Source organism: Thunnus albacares, chromosome 11 (genome assembly GCF_914725855.1).
Source record: "Thunnus albacares chromosome 11, fThuAlb1.1, whole genome shotgun sequence".
In the NCBI taxonomy this organism is placed as follows: Eukaryota; Metazoa; Chordata; class Actinopteri; order Scombriformes; family Scombridae; genus Thunnus; species Thunnus albacares.
In genome coordinates, this window is record NC_058116.1 from 16,119,132 (window position 1) to 16,141,983 (window position 22,852).

At 38.1% G+C, this 22,852-nt stretch overlaps 1 protein-coding gene across 2 annotated transcripts; it reads right to left on the reverse strand.

Moving 5' to 3' along the window:
• Positions 1-1,683: 1,683 nt before the first annotated feature.
• On the reverse strand, positions 1,684-21,356 carry cers6 (ceramide synthase 6). 2 transcript variants are annotated; one of them, XM_044366721.1, is made up of 12 exons: positions 20,605-21,356; positions 19,825-19,863; positions 19,266-19,371; positions 19,044-19,174; positions 13,301-13,358; positions 11,181-11,231; positions 10,930-11,022; positions 6,668-6,796; positions 6,300-6,406; positions 4,716-4,872; positions 4,542-4,565; positions 1,684-2,699 (listed from the first exon to the last, which is right to left on the reverse strand). In XM_044366721.1, the coding sequence occupies exons 1-12, from the start codon at positions 20,772-20,774 to the stop codon at positions 2,541-2,543; spliced, it is 1,224 nt and encodes a 407-aa protein (XP_044222656.1). In that variant the 5' UTR covers positions 20,775-21,356; the 3' UTR covers positions 1,684-2,540. The 2 variants fall into 2 exon arrangements, with proteins under 2 accessions (XP_044222656.1, XP_044222658.1); XM_044366723.1 differs by lacking the exon at positions 19,825-19,863 and having other exon boundaries at positions 20,605-21,346.
• Positions 21,357-22,852: the final 1,496 nt, after the last annotated feature.

Here is a 22,852-nt window from a genome sequence, read left to right on the forward strand (position 1 = left end):
GGGTATGATTTTCTAATAAATGACAGTTTATATGGGGTGTATAAGTTGTAACTAATGGTGTTATTTTATGCATTAAACCTGTATTAGCTGAAATTTGCATTTGGGTCCAGGGGAAACCAGCTAAAAACACAACACTTACATACCTTTGACATTAATATGGAAAACTATTTGGTCCTTTTTTAAAACAAAAAACAGCTGCCTGCTGCGGCTGAAAACAACACAGTGGAGCAACAACCTACAACTTCTGATTGAACCAAAACCAAAACAAACTGAGAGACACTAAATAAAGACACTCCATAGAGCTGAGGGGAACTGCTGAGTCGGGGGATAATGCTCAATGGATTCATCACTACAAGCTACATATTTCACATACAAGTACTGTGTGATCCATTGTTTATATAAAATATTAATTATAACCACTTTAAGGTGTGTATCATACTTACAATGTTCCCAGTTGAAATCTGATCAGGGACTTTTGTTGCCTGCAGAAACTCTCCACCCAGTACCACATTTCCTGTCTGTCTACACTGCCAAAAACCCTTTGTATGTTGGTTATCCTTTAATAAATGGCATTACATCTGAAGTTATTTAAGTAAATTATTTATAAATAGTATTTAATCCAATAAACTATTAATGAATGGCTCTTTGTCCAGTTAAGAGTTTTCAAAACCTGGCAAGCCAAAAGTTGTACTAATTAATGGTTTATAACTAAATCTATTAAGCATTTGTAAATCATTTAGGATAAGGATTATTGGTCATTAGTTACAATTGATAATCCCTGTGTAAAGGGTTCATTAGTGTATATATGACCATTGTATAATCTAATGCAAGTACAAGTAATTATTTGGAGTGGATGATTCTTACCCAAACTGTGGGATTATTCAGTAGTACAGTAGTGTAAAATGAGGAATAAGTCTTAAAAGGAAAAGCACAGATGTTACTGATAATATCAACGATGGCTCTGTTCTATTTTAAGATCCCCTCCAGACATGTTTTAGGACATATAAAAATCATCTGCTTGGAATAATAAATTGTGTTTGACATGTTTTTCCACAAAAAAATGTTAATGTCAGAAATCCTTAAAATGGCATTGTCTCACACCTCATTAAAAATAACCTCTGAATCCACAAGCATGTTTCATTTCTCAAGTTTAACTGCTGGACACAAGACGTTTCCTATTTCCCTGAAAAGTCTACTGTTAATGTACACTGGAGGTTTCAAGTTTCCACATCACACTTGTGGAAACTGTATACTGGCCCTTTTTCAGTAGATGAATGTGAAAACAGCCTTCTAGTGTCTTACTCTGCACATACATCATTCCGCGCAGTGAAGCTCAAACATCCAAGTGAGGGAACAAGAGGAAAAAACACATTTATGACTGAAGGGGGACTTTAAGTATGTCAGTAAGCCGTGACAGTGAGCCAGCATGCAGAAAAACAATTCAACCATCATTCATTTTATTTTACATCTGTGCTTTTCCTGCTGTGACACGCCAAGAAGTCTTAGCTTAAAAAGGCCAGTGGCTGTCCTTGTGTGTCACAGCATAATGCTTCATATATATTCATACATTAATTATTGAATATCTCTATTTTTTATATCAAATCATCATTAAGGGCACTCCAATAATAGTTAGCTGGGTTTTATGAGTAAGTTTTCTTCACTGATTCAAACAACCCACACATATTTGCAATCTTCATGTTTTTTTTTTTATTGAATAATTCAAACAACTCATGTCTGCCTCATAAGAGGGCAAATGGCCTTTGATGAAATGCTTACCAGAAATGTACCAGAATACTTAACAAAATGCGTCAATAGGGAATACAGCATCTAGCCATATCTGATGCACACATGTAATACTGTTATTGACATCTCATATACAGCTCGAGTGGAGAATGCATTGTATTTTCAAATGTGAGTAAACTTCACACATTACAATTTATTTGTGAGTGAAGACGAACTCGTCCATCATCATCATTTTGGCATATCTTTGGGGGTGTAGCATTAAAAGTAAACCCAGGGTCTTCAGCATTTTGCTAATACTCGTTGTGATGTGTGTGGTGTGAAACAGCTGTGTTGTTGTCGTTCAAGATCATTTCATCTCGTAGAACAGATATCCAGCTACCATCTGCAAACATTCATGAAAAAATAAATAACATAGAAAGACACAAACATAAGAAGAAACACACCCCCAGAATGCCAGACTAGTGTATATTAAAGTAGCATGCTTACACCATAAAGTGGAATGCTTTCATTCATCGGCTAAACAGAGTGGGTTGTACTGATAGGAGTGCTTTGATATTTCACTGAGTGCAGTTTGATGCAAGTATATAGATGAGGAGAATAAATTGCTTGAGGAAATTAGTAAAGAATCAAATTGACAACAAAACTGCATTCACATAAACCTATCAAGAACTTAAAGTACCAGACAGGCGATGTTGTTCATGTCTCCACCATACGCTCGAATACACACACTCACACACACGCGCACACACAGACTGATGGATGGTGTCTGTAGCTCCAGTGTTGTGACATCAGCTTAGTCAGTGTTCGTCAGGGTAAGGGGCTCCTGTCAGGTAGCCATTGGTCCCGTGAGTTTTGTTGGTCCCGTTGGTGGTGCTGTTGTGGTGCTTTTGATTGGCTGGGGGACTGTCATCCTCATCAGAGCTGGACTCGATGTCACTGCGGTCATCTTTAGACACCTGTGGGGGAAAAAGAGGAAGGTTAAAGATGACGTTTTTCTCATTAAAATTCTTATCTGTGTAATTATCTGTGGCAGCCATGCATGGCGGTGTAACAAATGGGCTTTTGCATATCAAACAGGGACTCGTCCTCCCAGTCAATATCAAGCAACCAGCAGTAAGAGCCATAAAATCTATCTGCAAACCTCTGAACATGACGGCTGCAAATAATGATCATTTTCATTATTGATTAATCTGGATTATTTGTACGATTAATTGTTTAGTCTGTAAATGTCAGAAGACATGAAGAATGCCCAGAGCAATTTCCCAGCACCCAGCCTGTTTTATCTAATCACCAGTGCAAAACCCACAGATATTAGTAATATAAAATAAAGATAAGCAACAAATCCTCAGATTTGAGGAGCTGGAACCAGTGAGTGTTTGGCATTTTTGTCTGATAAATGATTAATTGATCATGAAAACTGGTGATTAATGTAAAAGTAAGTATTGGGAAAAATGTGAACCAGTCCTTTTATTTTGCTCAACTATGTCACTTTAAATTATTATCCTGCACTTTTAGCAATTAAGCTGCACATGCAGAAGTGATATGTAATGACTTTCTTTTCCCTGGGCTTCACCTCTCAGGTTACGCAGAGGCTACTGCCCCTCTGATTGGTGGAGGTTGTACCTACAGCCTGGGAGGAGCACTTCAGGTACTACTCGGAGGTTGTAAAAAATACCTCTCTGTTTTGTTTTGTTTTTCAGGTAAAAGAAAAGAATCTGTGTTATTAAGTGGAGTTGGTGTATTAATAATACCACAATTTACACAGCGTTGCAATTTTTTATTAGACTTCCATTTATTTGGAAATCCTGATAACCAACATCATAATAACGTGTTATTTGCAAGATTGATATTAATCAATAAATGCAGGAAATGGGATAATTTGTACATAATTTTAACATGTCAAGTGTAGATTTATCAAAATATAATAGGAAAATAGGAAGTTTTACAAATAAATTGATGATGTTATTGCAGAAATATCAGTAAAAAGCTAAAACAATATGAAGATTAGATATTAAAAAAGAGTCTATAGCAACACTAGTGGCTTTGTGAGTCTTTGACCCAAATGTTGACGTCAGTATGCTAACATGCTGATGCTAAGAGGGTATAATGTTTACCATGTTCACCATCTTAACATGTTGGCATGCTAACATTAGCTAATTAGCATTGGACACAAAGTACAGCTGAGGCAGATGGGAATATGATTCGTCTTGCAGGTATTTTGTCATATATCAAAGAATTAGAAACACTGAAAATGTGACCAGATGATGGCGCTGGATGTGGAAGTGACTATCAAAGATATTACAATTCATCCTCAATGCATCATGGATATCTGTATCAAATTTCATGGCGATCTATGCAAAAGTTGTTGAGATACAGTAACAGTCAAAAGTTTGGATACACCTTCCCATTCCCTTGAATCAGAAAGTATGTCCAAACTTTTGACTGGTACTGTATATCACTAAAAAACAACAAAAATGTGAACCTCGTGGTGGTGCTAGTTGAAAAGTCAGGGGAACACCAGAGTCAATTGGATTAATTCTCCAGGGATCATGAGTGTCTGTACAAAATTTGATCTGAATCCATCCTAAAGTTGTTGAGATATTTCAGTCTGGACTAATCAAAGGACCAACCAATGACATACCGACAATGCTATCCTATAGCATTGCTTAAAAATGCACTGCTTACAGCTGGTTGACAGTCAACACTATAATGTATGTAAATGATTACATGCCAGGTAGAAATATATAATCAAACTAAAATTCATTAAGATTAAGCTCTTCCCCTTTAAGGCTACTTACATGTAAAGGATTCCATTTTCCCACCTTGAGGGTTGAAGGACAGCATAAAGAATAAAAAAGGAGAGTCAGAAGTGGCTATTGTATTGTATTTATAGAAGTATTAGCAGCACAACACCATATGCAATAACAGGTACAGTATTAATGGAAGGATTACACATTTAACATGTGACTGACCTTTCCTTTGGAGATGGCTCGGCACGCTGTCTTCACTATGAGGTAGGACCAGAAAGAGTGAAGAAGCTGCAGCAAGATCAGAAGCAGGTTGAAGACCCACCAGGATGGGTAGGGCCCTACAATCTCCCAACTCTCGAACAAGGTGGTATTTAAAATCCTATCATACCAACAGAGAGGGAGGGAGACAATTAACTCAACATGTTCCATTAGAAAAACACAGCCCAGACGTATTAAAATCACTCTCTCTTTGTGGGGGAATTATTGCATGCCCTGAGGAGCAGGTACATAAAGCCAAACAGAAGCCAGTGAAAAGAAATGAGGCGGGCTGTGCTCTGGCTCTTCGTCTTTCATGGAGCACCTGTGTTAGTAGCATAAACAGGTGTGCGTCTTTGAAAGAGCGTCTTTGTTTATGTTTCAATACGTGTACTGCAATAAATCTAAATGTAATTAAAATTCCTAATGGAGTAGAAAAAGCCATGTATCTTCCAGGCTTCACATGACATACGACCAAAATGTTCAGGATCTGTGTTAAATTTATCCTTGGGGCCAACTCTTGTAAATGGCTGTCTGTGAATCATCCTCCAGATACTGAAGCCATGGCAACAGCTTTACAGCAATGACAACTTTATGGTGAGGTGGAGGCTGACTAAAATGTAGTGTATGATCATATTACAGCGTGGCAACAAAGGGACAGCGCTGCAGGGAGCTGGTTAACACCTTCAAATGTTGTACAGACTAATCAAAACGCCTCCGAATTTCTCAAATCTTCAGAATGTCATGTGTGATTATCACCTGCAGTCCTTATTATACAAGACAACAAGCTCTTATGTACATGCCTGAAGTAACATTTTTGTGCTGGCCAAGAATGGATTGTATTTCAAACAAACACAGACAACTCAAGCTGCCTGACTTGGAAACTAAATCATGTTTCCCTTCACTTGTGAAAGGCATGATAACACTGCTGCTGATGACTGCTTTTAATGACTAAATTTGATTGGTAGGAATATCAGAATGGCCTATTATACTTGGCATTCATGATCTAATTAGACTTTTTAATGTCCGGATAAAGCAAGGCCACAAGAAACAAATTAAAATATTTAAACTGCCTCTATTCTCTGACACAGTAATCTGGATGGAATGGCTACAAGTTGAAACACAAGACCACAAAATGACAAAAGACCCCAATGAGAAGAGAAGCCTTTGATGTTTTAACAATCAGGTGAAACTCTGGACTCTGTTTTCAATGATAAAGCAATAACCATAATGATCTGCTTTTCATTTGTTGATTTGTTTGGCTTTCTCTGAGAGGTTAAAGCTGTTGTATCCATAGTAACTATTACTTAGCAACAAAATTCACAGAGATGTGTCTGCACTGCAAACCATCATGGAGATCTTTATGGCTAAGACACGGATTTGCAGGGATGGTCGACTGAAATGTGTAGAGCAAACTGGAATGTGTTGCGCGGGTCTTTTATGTGTCTACGTGCCTGCGAGAGCTGTATACAAATGACAGTCTAACACTACCTCAGTGAGGTAAACCATCAGACAGATGCTAACCATGTTGTACAGGAAAGTGACACTTACCAGACAGGATAAACTCCCAGCCTGGAACTTATGAAGAGAATTGCAAACATTGCAAACAGGAGGTTACACAGTATCTGACATTTGGCATAGTTGGCCATCTTGGCAGCCTAAAAAACAAAAAAATCATGTCAACAACAACTTGAAATACTTCTGACAATAAAATAATTAAGAAGCTTTTGTTTCCAGCATTATTTAGTTGTATGATACACTCCAACGATGTTCATATTACAAGAGCTGTATTTAAATGTAGATAAAGATGGATAGCAGAGCATCTAAACTCCAAACACTCCACCCACACATCAAACCATCTTTGCCTCCATTTGCCTATCTGTCCATCCACAGCATTTAATTCTGTCACCCATCCTCACCTCTATCAGCACATCGGCTGCATCATGGAGACACATGACCAGAGTTCCCACACGTGCCATGTTGTTAACGTAGGAAAAGGTGATGAGGGAGATCGTTGCCACGTGGTGCAGGAACATGATCAGGAAATCCTGGGGACACAGTCGGCAAGAAAATGTCTCACAATTACTGAAAGTACTTTCAAAACAGCCTCACAGTTGTTTGAGTCATGCATGCAGCATAAACCCAGAGCAGTAAGAGGACGTGATAAAGTGAGAGGGACATGACTACTGTGTGCACGCACAAAATAGATTTGTGTGTTTGCAGTAATTCATAACAATTAATGAAAATTCAATATTTTAAAAATGACATGGCCCCTATTTCTGACAATTGTGCAACACAATGGACCCTATTTTTAAGAGTGGTGGAAGCAACACTACAACATCTTTGTGTTTTGATGACCTTGAATGTGCTTTAACCTAGTTGCTTCATGTGATTATTGTGTATCCTTCAAAATGAAACCTTTATTTTGCTCAGTCAGTTTTGTCACTTGACACTTTGATTGGCACGTCTATTGAAAAGACATACACAGTTTTGACAAGAAAATGATTAAATCACTACTTATACAAGCAACAATTTCAAGTACTGTTGTGCTGTTGCAATTGTGCTTTTGAAATTAGGCCCTATGTGTTCATATACTGAATGTGTTGGTTAAATTTTACTCCTCATCCAATGCTGTGATTGTGTCAAACTGCAATACAGTCACCTTGAAATAAGTTTGAGAGCAGTGGTGGGGGAATTATGTAGATCCTTTACTCAGGTAAAAGTATTGATACCACAATGAAAAAATACTCCATTACAAGTAAAATTGCTGCATTAAAAATGCTACTTGAGTAACAGTACGCAAGTATTATCAACAAAATAACAACTCAATGCAGAAAATGGCCCCCGTGACTCTTAAACTATAATTAATGTTTAGATTAGAATTGGAGTAAAATGTACAATATTTTTTTCTGACTTGTAATGGAGTATTAGTAAGTGGCACAGAAATACTAAAGTGAAGTACTTAAAATTTTTACTTAAGTACAATACTTGATTAAATGTACTTAGTTACACTCCGCCACAGTTTGAAAGTGAGCAATAGCTCTGTTCCTCCACTGACCCATTGGAAATCAAAATCATGCAGAAAGAATCACCTCAATATGATCTAAAACAATTACTATTGTAGGTAAATGCTTATTGAAAACATATGACAGTTCAGTTTTGGTCCCGCCTTGGTATGAGCCATGAGCCATTAGGTTTGGGATAGCCTTGAAGCCTTGGAGCTCCAGGAGTCTAAGGATGCGGACAGGTGGCATGGGGATGCAGTCATCTAGCAAACCTTTAGCTACTGAAATGTCTCAGCTCAAAGCAACCCGAACCGATCCAAAATGGCAAGAGAATGAGAAAGAGGATGAGAAGGAAGAGTAATGATGCAAGATACAGAAAGAAAGCAAGGCGAGAGTGTGCAGGGAGAACATACTGGAATTGGCAGGGGATGCAGAGGACCTCCTCAGTGTAGTACTGTGCATGAAAAAACTGAAAGGAGAAACAAAAACAGACAACATGCCAACAGTCAACAAAGAGATGACAGAGTGAAGGCATACACAGCGTGGCATCACAGGGCTGCTGTGAGTGCAGTGAGTGAAGTGTGTTGTGGACAGGGCAGAGTTGGGGATGAACTGGAGACAGGAGTAAGACCATGGCTGGAAGGCATGCAAATTGATACTGAACGAACCAAAAGTGCGGCCATTTTTTATAACCAACAAAAAGAAGATAAAAGTGGGTTAAAGATGGTCGGTGCCCCATTGAGAATGTTTGTACGAACTGAAACTGAATTTCAGTTCTTACAATTGCTGACCAAGTTGGACCTTTCATACCTCATTTATAGTACAAAGTGCATAATGTGTATGCAACACAAACTGATTATCTGGTTCTTAATCATGGATATAAAGTTAATGACACCTGCAGCATCTTGGTGGAAGGAGAGGTTACATCTAACTGGTTAATTCATAAAAGATGACATAACAATTACATAAGTGTGATTGTGTATTATTGTGTTCTATTTAAGTATTAATAGGTGTAGGTATAGAACTATGGATGAATCTGGTGGCTGATTTATGTGTTGTTCTCTCAATCGTCTCTGCCATCACTGCGGTAGCAGAGTGTAACTGAACACATTTACACTCACTGTGAAAGCAGAGATGTTTAGGTTAATTACAGTCGGCAGTCGCCACAACCAACAGATGAAGGTAGTCTGTATGAATGTGGAAGTTATTCAGCCTCTGAACACTAGTCTGAAATTGATTACAACACAGGCTTTGTGAAAAAATAACACCAACATATTGCCTCTGAATGAATATGTCGCTTCGACCTCCACAGTCTGTGAACGTGCTGTGTGGATTAATTTATCTCATTAAACCCACTAGGATAACTTTCTAGCTCATGATTTAATTCATCAAACTCCATGATTTCTTGAAATGCAATCAGAATAAAAGCATAATTTAAAGGTATATTATGCAGGATTTTCCAAAAAAAAAAAACTGCTGTATAGACTCATACAAAAGTAATCACTCTCAGACATCACTTAGGACCCACTAGAAGCGTGTGGTGGTGTATTTATCTGCAGAGACCCTGCCCTTTGCCTGTATTTTTTATTATTATTTTATTATTTTCTATTATTATTATTTTGCTGTGTTTGGATGCTTCTGGGCATCAACCTTTGGGCAGTGGGTGTGTAGCCCCCTGACAATAACAGCGTGCAAGGTATGAGGTCAGGACTTGTAGCGTAGAGACTAGGTTAGATTGCTCTCTCCATCTCTCTCCTCTGCTCCGCTTTGCTCTCTGTCTCTGTGTCATGGATGTATAAAGAGTGGCAGGTCTGCATGTCAGTTTGACCGAGGGCAGGGCTGACCTGAGCAGAGAGGCCACAACGGACAGGATGAAACTCTGCAGTCACACAAAATCTGGCAATGCAGCACCTTTCCACAGGGTTGTGCAGAGGTGTGGGTGTGTTTATTTGTGCTATAGAACATAAGCACCGTGAAACAATCAGAAAATAACATTTATCCAATTCATGGCTTTTTTCTTGCCAGCACCGCTCACTCTCTTCATTCACTCTCTAGCTTGCTCGACCACTGCTGCTCTCTCTCTCTGAGCCGGGGAGGAGGGGCCAGCTTTGAATGCTGTGTGTTTACAAACACCAACTGACAAATCCTGCATAGTATACCTTTAAGCTAATAAAAAAAATCGGAAACACCTAGTACTGTAAAAGTAGAACTTTGGCTAGATTGGTACCAAGCTAGAAAGAAATCAGTGGGATGGCCTAGCATTTGGACTGGTGGACTAGTGTTTAATTTAGCTGAAAAATTAAGTTTAGTAGATTATAATCTGTATTTAAATGGAAAATGATGACTGTGTTCAACATATAACTGCTTTTACTGGATCGCCTGGATGCATATTGTGGCAAAAACATCCAAACAGTGAGATCCTTTTACATAATTATATGCAGGTTTACAAGTGAGGTGCCAGCACAGTAATGGTGACTGGGCTACTTCCGCCTGCAACCCGCATTTGTCCACAGGCCTTTTGTCAATCCTAAATTAGCCTATTTATATTCCCACAGGGACAAATTCTTATCTCCTATAATTATCTATATAAATATCAGGGTTAGTTGAAATACACCATTATGAGTAGACAATTCCATCATTTCAGTGGATCTATTCTTCAAAGTTTAATATGATATCTGAGTATTGCATGGCACCGTCATTATATGTGCAGCAATTTGCTGAAGGGATTATACAAAAACTTTTAATGAAACAAAAACAAACTCTTCAACAACCAGGAAAGCTTGACAAAAGTTTTTATGAAGTTTGACAGCGGATCCAATTTCTGAATGTTTTGAAAAAATGTTAATCCTTTTCACCCACGTTTTGTTATTTCACACATCAGTGAGAATATGCTGAGGCGGAAAGTGAATGTTCACAAGCAAATAGCCTGAACACCACAGAGTCATGGTACCAGTAAGAAAATAGATGGACAGTCAGACAAAGATAATGATGTCTTTTCTGTGATAGCATTTCTTGCAATGGCATAAACAGAGCCTATTTTTCCTGATTCAACACAAAAAAAGTGAAAAAAAGCATCACTTTTTGCATTACAGTGCACCTTCTAAACAAACATCCAATGATCCATGTTATCAGAGATGCATGATTCATGTGCTGGTGTGACTCTTAGTTATTCTTACCTTCCTCCTGATGTCTGTGAATTGGGAAAAGAGTAAGGACAGGTAGAAAGACAGCTCCAGTATATAGTAATAATGGGTGTCCACAGTCAGTGGCTGCATAAACACACAAAGCAACAAGGTTAAAATAAATATTTCAGATGTTAGATTTTTGGTAATGCAAATCATCTAGCCCTAACAAGCAAAAAATATGATATGATTTATTATTTACGGTGAAAATTGGTGCATTAAAAAAGAATTGTAGAAACTTTTACCTGGTAAGGATAGTTGTACCAGCACTCTTTAGTGTTCCACAGCCATGGAGTCTACAGAAAATGAAAACAGACGCTTAAAATCAATATTTGTTCACCTATATGAAACAAACATAAACTAGATTATATTGTCAAATGTAAAAGATCATAAAACTGTGACTGAGTGACTGAGGTAAAGACCGTGCTATAATTCAATTCACTGTGAAAACACCAGGGACACCAATGGAAATACGCCCAAGACTTTGTCATTCTGTCCGTGACAAAGTCTCATATGTTGTGTTTTATAAATAATCTCACGATGCTGTCATTTGACCAAACCAAACAAAACAAAAAAATACACTAAAGCCTTTCAATAAAGCCTAAACAGAGCAGACTCCACTGCAATATCAATGCAGTGTTTTACACTGTTCAACACACTTACAGTCGGAGTTCAGTATTTCTTTCTTATTTAAGATCTAACACATGGACATCCATGTGACCACAGAAAAATACATACTTCCCTTGATGGATTCTGGATGAAATCAAAGTGGTTTATGAAACACTGAGTGGGTGTTATAACAGAGTTTGTTACAGTGCATGTTCTGTCATAAAAGAGAGCTGGTCTACAGATATACTGTATATTTAAAGGGCGTTCATCATATTAAGTTCCTGATGTAAGTTCCTAATGACATCAGGGTGAAAGACAAATTATAGCTGTAATACTTTGCGCAATAAGCAAACAGTGACCCATCATTGTGACTGAGTTTATGTCTCCTACCCTGCTCTCCAGACCAGCTCTATTAATAAATCTCACAGAGACTTGAGACTGCCAGAGAATGAACTATTTTCACAAAGTGCTTTGTCATGCAACTTGTTTCTTTGAGACTTTCCCCACTCTGCTTCTATCACAACTTTTGCTCTGTTGATTCATTAATTTATGTATTTTCATGAATATATGGATGAATATTTATCCATCTCAACCACACCTTGCAATAATATTAAACTGGCTCCTTGGACAAAATGATTGAACAATTTCTGAGCTAGGGCTCTAAATTGTGGCTGATTAATGCCAGTCACTCGTCTGTAACCTCAAGTGCTGCTGGGATTTACAACTTTATAAACTGAGAGAAGAGTTTTTGTTTAAAGTGCTCTAATCTCCCAGATCCCCTGAACTACACATGGTGTACTTATATGGATTTCCATAACCCATGTGAACATTTGAGCAGCATTTGAAAGGTAAAAAGTGCTTCGTATTTTGAAAAAAATCCTCAATATGATGAATGCAGAGTTAGTATTATTTGTTATATAGGTTAGCATCCTCTTACTCATGCAGTGGATAAACTAGTCCCAGAAAGTACGTCAGCACTGCAGTTGATTGGTTGATAGGTTATTTTACAACATTAAAAAAAACTAACATTAGTGATATGAAACACATAAGCTAGATAAAACGTCAAATGTAAAATATGCTAACATTCACTTAAGCAGCCTGCAGTTTTGCCATATTTCATTGACACCAAATTGCTAAACTGTTTGTTGTTGTGTCATGAGCACACTGAGGCAAACTCCTAATAACAAAGATGTATAAACCATATAAAGTGTCGAATCTTGAATCACTTTAATCATATAACAATAACTGAGCCATTTCAGCCACAGAACAGTGACAGAATAATTGTAATGTATGTTAAATTTACAAAATAGCTGGCAACAGGCAACTACAGTCTTCTCATGAATATGGTCTTCCTGTTGACATTTACGATCAAAAGAGTGACAAATCGTTGCTGACGTACCACATACTATGTGGAAAATTGATTGCATATTTAATATATGGCATCATTTAGCATAACGGGAGTGTTTTTATTTGGCAGCTGCTCCCTCTTTCCTTGAAAGATCCTTTATTAATGAACACTTTCAGCACTATGCGTTATTATAAATTTCCTATGCAAAATGCTCCTGACCTCAGAACATCTGTTTTACTTGCCAGTCTCATGTGGTGGCACACAACCTATTCAGACACCACAAGATTTGCATGCTACCCATGTTCCTCCATCTGTGCTGTCGAAAATGGATTCAAATTCACTGACTCAAACTGACTTTATTAATCTTAACAGGAGGCTGATTCTAATGTGGCTGTAAGCAAAACTTACCTTTTTAAGGAAACGCACTCCGTAGGTAAAAATGTATAGATAGAACGTAAATCTCCACCTGAAAGAAATAAAAGAAAAACATAATCAGTATAACATCAAAAATGAAAGTTGAAGAATGATTTACATACTTAATTTTCTTCACCCTGACTTAATCTAAACCAGAGGCCACACAAAGTCCAGGGTTTCTTAACTATGATGTTGTTTCTTTATGCTTTATGTGACAATTTTAGGCTCACAAAGAAATTAGTAGATTAGGGAGAGAAGCAAAGTGTTTCATCCATTCAGACCAATTACTAGAAAATAATGGAGCTGCATTTCATCCTGTAATACAATTTAGACACATTCTGATATATAAACATGACTATGGGAAGTGCAAGTTAATATAACTTACATACTACGATATAGTTTTGTTCCTAAGTGCAGCACACTGTGTGACTGTAATGCGTGTAAGCAGAAATGAAATGACTAAAGTCTGCAATCTACGATGAGTCACTGAAAATGGGGCATCACTGACTCTACAGTGCTGAGGTCCAAAGGGAAAGACAAGACGCTCACACTGTCCAGTCCCAAACCCAGCCTGCTCTGTACTTTTCATAACCCTGCTCATTATCTACAGTAACCACAGCTATACAATGATAGGGAAAAGTGATCATGAGGTCTGGGCTTAAAGGCAGACAAGAATCCAGTGATCAAAGGCTTGCTGAGCAGGGAGATGTGCATATATACCAGTCAGCAACTGGGAGAAAAGATTTAAAACTAGCCAACTAGTCACAACAAACCCTCCTTTTAAACAGCTCTGGAAGTTGCATCAGCAGAGAGAATCATGTGTCTTTCTACTGGGAACAAAAGCAAATTTGACTGCTGGGCTCAAGTTAGAGACCCCCTGCTGTGCATTATTGAGTTGTCACAGCATTTCACAATTTTTTAACCAGCGAGATTGAACTGTTTCTCTCAGTGGGGTCTATATATACTGTCTAAACTGTACTGTTTGACGAAGTGAAACACAGGAGAAAAAAAGAGAAAGCTAGATTTCTGTAACATGGAACAAAACATCACTGATGAGTCCCATGGCTGTGACAAAAGCTGCACAGCTTGTCATGTGAGACGAGGTTTTGCATACATTAAAGGTGGTGCTGTGTGGTTGTTCCAGCTGACCTCAAATGAAAAACACTTTGACAGCCACAGCCTTGACACACGACGTGACATCAACACTCAAAAAGAGAACAGCTTTTCAGTTTTTCAGTGCTAGTATGTTTATCACAATGTTTGTTCCAGATATTCAGTCACTCTTTAATAAATACAAGAGAAATGATCAGCATGTTAATACGTGGCCTGTGGAAGGCGTCATTAACTGCTTTTTGTGCTGGATCAACAGTATTGTAAAACCAAATTAACTGGACAAGTCTACCTGGCAGACACACAGTAAAGACTGTTGCATGGCAACTGGTTCATCAAGCCTGCAAGAGTCTTTTTCAAGTGCTGTTGAATCGCTGCTATATATGAACAATCACAATGACTCACGACTGCTCCCTGTGAATAGATTTGTTTGTTTCTGAAGTCAGGCGCAGATGTTTTTCCTGTCATTATGAGTTCATTTTTTTCAAAAACAGTGTTGATAATGATTGGTTTCAGAAAAAAAAAGACTAAAATGTTCTGTTTTTAAGTATCTTAGAGCAGCTGTTAATTTGCAGCACAAGACGTAGCAGCAACTTGCCAACACACCTTAATTAATTAGTGTTGGGTAATAACTGTGGGTAACAGAATTAGGCTTGTGTGTTATGATGGATTTGCCCTGTAAACAACTTAAAAACTGTGGTTTATATGGCACAATAAGAGCAGGCTTATGTAATGTGTTATGATACACAGAGAACCATCATCTTTTAATATTTGCTTTATTATACACTAATGACTCATTCATGATATCTGATGAGACTGCGGGTTTTAAACTGAAACAGATCCACTGGTCACTATTAAACCAAATGTACCTGTTTAGACAGAACACTGCCTGCAGGGGGAAATAATTCAAAGAGGGGGGGCGACTCTGATTTGATCAAAAAATTCAGTAATGAGGCTTGCTTTATTCTAAGAGTAGCACCCAGCTTTGGTGTAAAAATAATGAAAACAGGTCTAGCTGGTTCACTTAATTCAACTTTGTCACTTCCCCAGGTGGGCAGCCTGAGCACCAGCTGGCTGCAACTGTTTGCATTCAGATGATTCAACATAACAATTGGTCACGAAGCTCTCGCTTTGATCAAAATTCAGTTGTGATAAATTGCACCCATGCTGTTAAATCAGCAGTAACGCCTCTGTTGCTCTTTAGGCAGTAATGGCTGTCCCTTCCACCTTTGTGAATTTGTTTAATTTGGTTTGATTACTAGGCATGACTAATTTAGGGAAGGAAAAACAGGCATGTGGCCGTCGCCTCTCATGAACATTTGTAAACTCATCTTTCCGCTGTCCTGTAAGTATCTGCTGAGCACTAACATGCAAATTAGTTGTCGGCTTGTCGTCTACTGAGCTGCTTCTGAGGAGACGTGTTGATTGAAAAGTATGAAAATCACAAACCTACAAGTTGGTTAGAGGAAGAGCAGTAATTAAGATACTGGCAATCTTAGCTGCTATTAATCCTGTAGAGGTTAAATACAGTAAATGTATTATTGAGAATTATGAGATCATAGTTATGGGGCACTCATTGTCGAGAAAATGCAAGTGTTAAATTTTACATATAAAAACTGTAGTTAAAAGTTTGATCTGTTTAAGTTGAAAATATAAAACTGAGATGAAGCAGAAGCAGTCAGTAATGGTTGGGAGGGGGCTTTGTTTCATTATTTGGGATGAATGTTCACTTAATCTTGATAAACTATACTGCAGTGTTTGAGAACACAAAGCTTAACAGCTCTATCTATGTAAACCATTTAAGATATCATTGCAACATAAATTGCAAACAGGAGAAAATACAAAATTAACAAAATAACTTTTTATTAGTTTGTGCCCCTGTAAATTTGGTTCAGTATCACTTAGAGTAATTTTTACTTTTTAGTTAGTAAACTTCAGTGAGTTACCTTTCAGAGGAAACCACAGTCATAAATGTAAGTGAGCTGGTTGTCACACTTGATATGATATTATGTAAAAGGAAGTAACATTTTTAGCACTTCAAAAAACTTGTCAAAACTAATTGAACCTATCCAAGTTGCATTAATATTAACTGAAGCCAATAATAGATATTACAGGATAAAAATAGTAACTATATCCTCTAATATTGAAGGCAAAGAATTACCCTGCATTTATGTTTTAATAAATAACTGTATTGTGCTGTGAATTGTATTATTTTGCTCATGATAATTTGTACTCAGTGTGAAAGCAGAGGAGAGGGAGGATCGAGGAAGATGAGATCAGACAACTGGGGTTATATCAAGGGCATGAAAGCAGCTCCTGCCTCAGCCTATACTGACCGAGAAGCGATGTTCTGGTAAAACTACACTGCCCATCTTAATCTGTCATTTAGTCTAATATCGAGCCTTTAAATCTAATTCATTTTCTCTGAATAGAGTAACTTGTGTCACTCACTTGTGTGGTGAAATATTACCACTTGCATCCTGTCAATTTTCATTAGTTTCAGAAATTGTTTCTTGGAATAAGTATTAGTGACTTTCAGGGAAAAGGCAACTGTTTCCAGGACAGTTTGGAAAGATGTTTTCTTAGATGAAAAACAGAGGTTACTGTAGGTTAACTGAAGAACTGGAACAATTAGTCGATAAATCAATTAACACAAAATCTCGTCGGCACCTATTTTGATAGTTGACTAACTGCCTTAGTAATCTTTTAAGCAAAAATGAACAAAAAATATCTAGTTTTAGCTTCTCAAATATGGTTATTTAATGCTTTTCTTTGTCAAACCTTTGGACTGTTGGTCGGACAGAATAAGACATCTCAAGACATCACCTTTGACACTGGGAAAAAATACCAGTCGATTATATAAATTATAATAGATTAACCAAGAAAATAATTGATTGATTAATCAGTGAAGAAAATAATCATTAGTTGCAACCCTAGTTATTTACTAAAAAATCTATAGTTGAACTTGTTAGAATAGTCGTATCTGGGAGAAAGAAAAGCAGTAACAATAGCTGATAAACAAACTCTATGCAGAGTCTTCATTATTTCCAGACCAAATGTGTCTGCGACATGCAACTCTCTGAATAATGAAAAGAACAGACAACAAATCAGCCACCCTGACGACTGTGAGACAAAGAACACTATCAGTCTGCAACAGCTGTGCATGAGGGCCCAATTAGACCAGAATCTCTGTTGGAAAGACTGTAGCCAGCTCCGTTTGGAGAATTGCACCGTAAGCAACCGAGACTGACAACCTGGCCAAACTATTGCAAAGCCCAATGTCATCTGCAGTCAATTTATGCTGAACAGAGAGAGCAGGTTTTGTGCAATTGTTGCTAAATAAGTAATGAATGTCAGCTAAGCATGTTCAAAAAACCTCACGCATGTTCCAACAAAGCACGAATCCGGTCTTTTCTTGTGTGTAAGAAAGCAGGTTTGCTTTTTCAGATTCCTCTCGGAGGTTGTAATAGGAGTCCAGTGGCCTAATCAGCCAGCAGTGTTCTTCTGAGTGAACAGCAGCCTCGGGCGATTCAGATTCAAAAGATGTGAGGTTCCCCGTGTCTCAAACTGCCAGATTGGCTCTACTGGTGTCAGACATGACTCTGCTCTGACAGCCACACTCGCTAGTTGGCCTTTAACATCACACTGCTAAGTAACTACAATCTCCCTGATGGCAAATGCTCCACTGCAGATTAGCCAGTTCTCTGTTACAGCCTGAGTGGGTTTGTTGGTTCGCACTGGGACACATTTGATTATTATCCCACAGCAGCACCAGCACTCATGTTGAAATCTTTATAAGCCATGTAAGATTCAGTGACAGCAACTCAAAACTGAGACGACAGCATTTTGGTTGCGAAAGGACCGTAACAGCATTTTATTTATGAAAAGTTACTAGAGCTGAAATGTTTTGTTGATTAATTGATCGACAGAAAAAAAAAGATCAATTAATCGTGTCAGGTGTTTTTCAAGCAAAACATTCACTGGTTCAAGTTTCTCAACTGTGAGAATTTGCTGCTATTTTCTGTTTTATGTCATTGCAAATTGAATATCTTCAGGTTTTAGACTTTTGGTCAGACAAAAGAATCAATTTGAAGACGCCACCTTATGTCTCTGAGGGATTGTGATGGGGTTTATTTCATTATTTTGTCACATTTTGTAAACTAAATGATTGATTAATTGAGAAAATAATCAGCAGATTAAACAGTTATTAATAAATGATGGTTAGTTGCAGCCTGAAAGAATCATTTTTACATTACTGCCAACATTTACCTAAGTGAAGGAGGATATTTTAGAGTTTTGAAAATATGCTTTTAGGCAGCCACGGAGTTTCCCTTCATTTCCATGGAGTATGAAAATGAATTTGAAACCTCATACTTGTTTGAATAAGATAATCTATTCCAGTGAATGTCACGCCTGCTTTTTCTACTGTCACGGCTGTGTTATTAATGAGTGGTAATGCAGTGTATTACCAAGCAAAAATAAAATAACACACGTGACAACAACACAAGCTGATATGACATTTACGGTTTACACATCTCAAGCACGTTTAAAGTTTGTGCAACTTTCATGAATACTATTAGATGTTGAGAAAATGTCTTGCAGTAGCGTTCAAAGTGATTCGGCTTACATGCTTTCACAGAATCGGGCCAGAGTGCTGGGTTTCTCCTGGTTGCGCCGTTGTCGGAACCAGCGCTGGATGGTTCGCACGTCCCAATCAAGCTGCTTGGACAAACCCTCCAGCCTCTTTTCATCTGGGTGCTGGTGAGACAGGATGAAACAATCCTTATGTTAGATGTAGTACAAATAATTTGAGATGAAACACAACATCAACAATAACTAGATAACACACCTTGGTTATAGCAGTGAAAACCTTCTCCAGGATAGCGTTGGGCTGTGCTTTTTGTGGCCCGTTGGCTTGGATCTTCAGGCCCATGGCACATGGTCTTGCAATAAACCTGCAATTTAAATAACATGACACAATTCTAGATCAATACAGAGACAGCAAATTATAGAAGGATTGATTATATTTAGGGGTAGAGACACATGGCATTCAGTCATCAGGAGGCACATGTATATCCATACATTCTTAGCAGCTCCTGAGTTACAATTATCAGCACAAAAAGATTAAAAAACAAACAAACAAAAAATCCAAGCACATTGCTATCTTGTTCCCAGATCTTCTTTTATCAGTTGGACCACAAAAGGTCTTCCACAGGTCATCCCGAAGAAGACCATTTGTGGTCTAAAAGCTGGAATTTTCTTGGATAATAAAAGAAGAATTGGGAACGAGACAGCAGTGTGAAGACAGTCTTTATGAATCAAGTCAAATTATGGCATTATAAACCACTTCACACACATTTACAGTCTGCACATTTCTGAACATATTTTGTAAAACACTTGAATCTTACTTTCCTGGCAAGCTGTGAGATGCAGGTTTAGACAGATGGCTTCTCAGGTTAACAAACAGCCATGTAAATAAACAAAACAGATATAAAGTCATGATATACAGTATCTCATGGACTGAACAGTTATAGGTCAAACATCAGGGCTGTTGCATTCTGTTTCTCACATGATCCTCACTTTTAATTCCCATAATACATTTTCAAAGATAAATACTGAACAAGAGTGAAGGGTTTAGTGGGGAAATTTAAGGCCTCACTACTCCCTAAAGAGACTCCTGACCCACATAAGCATGACAAGCCTTGCTGTGATCATTACGGCTCTGTGCCTTACTGTATATTAATGATTGTACAATAATAGTAAGAGATGCGATGATGCAACATGCACCATAGCAAAGCTGGAGCTGTAGAGTTTAGCCACAATAGTAAAAAAATAATAGTAAAAAAACGAGCCTGCTCCCAGCATGGTGCTTTACAGAAATGTGGGTTTGTGCTGAGAGGACAGTAGCTGGATGGGGCAGGTATGGCAACTTGGCTGCACAGTGTGTGTGTGCGGACACATGCATCAAATGCAGACAGCGCGTAATGCTGCAGGCCTGCAGACACAAGGATGATGAACCGTGGTGATTTGTGGGGCTAACCAGATCAGATGCCATTGTTTAGGTAACACACTGACAAAACACGGACAGCTCGGCGTGCTGCATCATTTCACCAGCGCACTATTTCATCGATATACACCAAAACCGTATCACAAGCCTATACCCCCCGGAGCATGTGGCTTAGACCCACCTTTCGAAAACCAGCCGTATCATAAAGATGCAGAAAGCTAAAGGACACGCCAGATAGAGATCCTCGGCTTGCGGGAACGTTGCCTCATCTGTGTTTTTTAAGTCAGCCCAGGTTACATTATGAGGGAGCCAGAACCTCTCGTTCCAAAACCACGCCAAAATACCGGCCATCTCCCTGCTGCAGACACCGTGACCGGGTCGAAAGACAAACTGATGGCACCGCTTGTAATCCCGGAGGTTTCTCACTGGCGATCTGACCGAGCAGACTCCGCGCTGGCTGGTGATGAGATATCCGTGCTGCTGGATCGCCTTGCGTCCGTTTCCCCTCAGCTATTCCAGTGTAGGGAAGTAGACTCAATCAGCTCCTCAGCAAGTGATTGGTGCACTGAAATGTCATGCAATACAGTCCGTTATGCCGGCTGTACCACGCTGTGATCGAGGCAAACCACTTGTATTTCACACCCCCCTCCTTGCACATATTTGTTCCCATATGAACTGACAACTAACCATAGTGGATTTTTTGTTTTGTTTATTACGTATACGTTTCACATATCTGTTGCTTTTATACTATCATCGTAATCCCGCAATAATATACAGATTATGTGAAGTGTTACATTCAGTTTGTTATTTCAGGCATTTTTAAGATGATCGTTATTCAATTTGAGTATAAAAGTGAGATGAAAGGGAAATGATGTGGCAGCTGTTTTGCAATGGTTGCCTAGATCGCCTTATGCTTGGTAAACTGTGCCACCTACTGTTTGATGTAGTCATCAGTACGTGTAAAACTGACCTTGTGCTGTCAATAAAAAAAACAAATCACTTAATAGTGGTTGCTGGCCTAATATTATTTATTTTTTATTACTTATTTTATTTATTAGCCTCATTTTGAGGGCTGTTGTGGTGCTATCGAACTGTGCTGTGTTAAACAGAGATGTGTTTTTGTCCACCCCATTTATTGAAGGCTAAATTAAACAAGTATTATTTGTCAGCACCATAAAGTACATCCTCTAAAATGAACGTCAAGTTCAATCAACACCTCTAGAATTTATACTAAAACAGAGGACGGGAGTTATTGCAGGCCTGTTGTATTAGACAGCATTTTAGTTTTATCTAAGTGTACATATAAAGTGGCAACTGAGTGTATATGCAATATACATGTATATATGAGCAGAGTACAAAATTGAACATATATATGAATTTGTTATGTTTTATATGTTGTGTGTGTCTATTCTAAATAACCTTTATATTTGGATAGTATTAGACACACAGCGTGTTTTTCTAACTTTCTGTCAGAGGGTTTGTATGGAATAATAATAGACACACAGCAAAACAAATAAGGCTGCAACTAACAATTATTTTCCTTATTGATTAATCTGCTGATATTTTTTGATTAATCGTTTTGTATATAAAATGCAAGAAAGCAGAGAAAAATGTCACAACCACCTTAGTGCAAATTCGTTAAATTACTTGTTGTGTACGACTAACAGTTGAAAAGCCAAATATATTTAATTTACTATCACGTAAGACAAAGAAAAGCAGAAAATCTTCACATTTGAGAAGCTGGAACCAGAGAATATTTGGCATTTTAATTATTTAAAATTACTTAAACAATGATAGAATAGGCTGAATAGAATAGGTTTTAAAATGTGTTGCTCATGTCCTGTCTATAGCCTCTAATTAATTGACTAGTAATACCACATTACTACTTTGACTGTCATCATCATGCATCAGACAATTTTAAGATGTGATGTCGCCATCTAATGGTCAATGTCAGGCATCAGTTTTCAGTCCTGACTGCATGTGACATATTAAATCGTCACACAGTATGGTGTCACTGCCTGACACAAAAAGCAGCTGCCAAACCATTTAACCTGATAGTAAATGTCTGACAGTAGTAGCTGTTTAATACTTCCATGAGAAACATAATTAAGGTCCTCCTCCACCTCAAAAATATGGTTTTCATCTTGTTCTTTCAGCTGAATGTTTCAGCTTCACTGTACAGACTGATGTATGTGCAATTTAACACAATAAAGGCTGTTTTGACATTTATCTGATGAAGGGGAGAAAGATCTCTGTGCTCCACTTTTAAGGGGTGGGTAGCAGGATTTGTGACATCACAACTAGTTTTGAAGACAATCCTGGTCCAGTATTCAACTTACACTGGTGTGATGTGGAAACCTGAAGCCTCCAGTGCACAAACACTGAGAATAGGAGTAGGAGACATCTTGTGTCCAGCAGTTCAATTTCTG

What these genes read in the sequence shown, in the direction of transcription:
- cers6 (XM_044366721.1), bottom strand. Translation starts at nt 20,774, where the DNA reads ATGGCCGGTATTTTGGCGTGGTTTTGGAACGAGAGGTTCTGGCTCCCT. An exon ending in ATACGGCTGGTTTTCGAAAG is followed by an intron (nt 19,864 to 20,604) that starts GTGGGTCTAAGC and finishes TAACCTGAGAAG; the next exon opens with CCATCTGTCTAAACCTGCAT. An exon ending in GGTACAACTATCCTTACCAG is followed by an intron (nt 11,023 to 11,180) that starts GTAAAAGTTTCT and finishes GTGTTTATGCAG; the next exon opens with CCACTGACTGTGGACACCCA.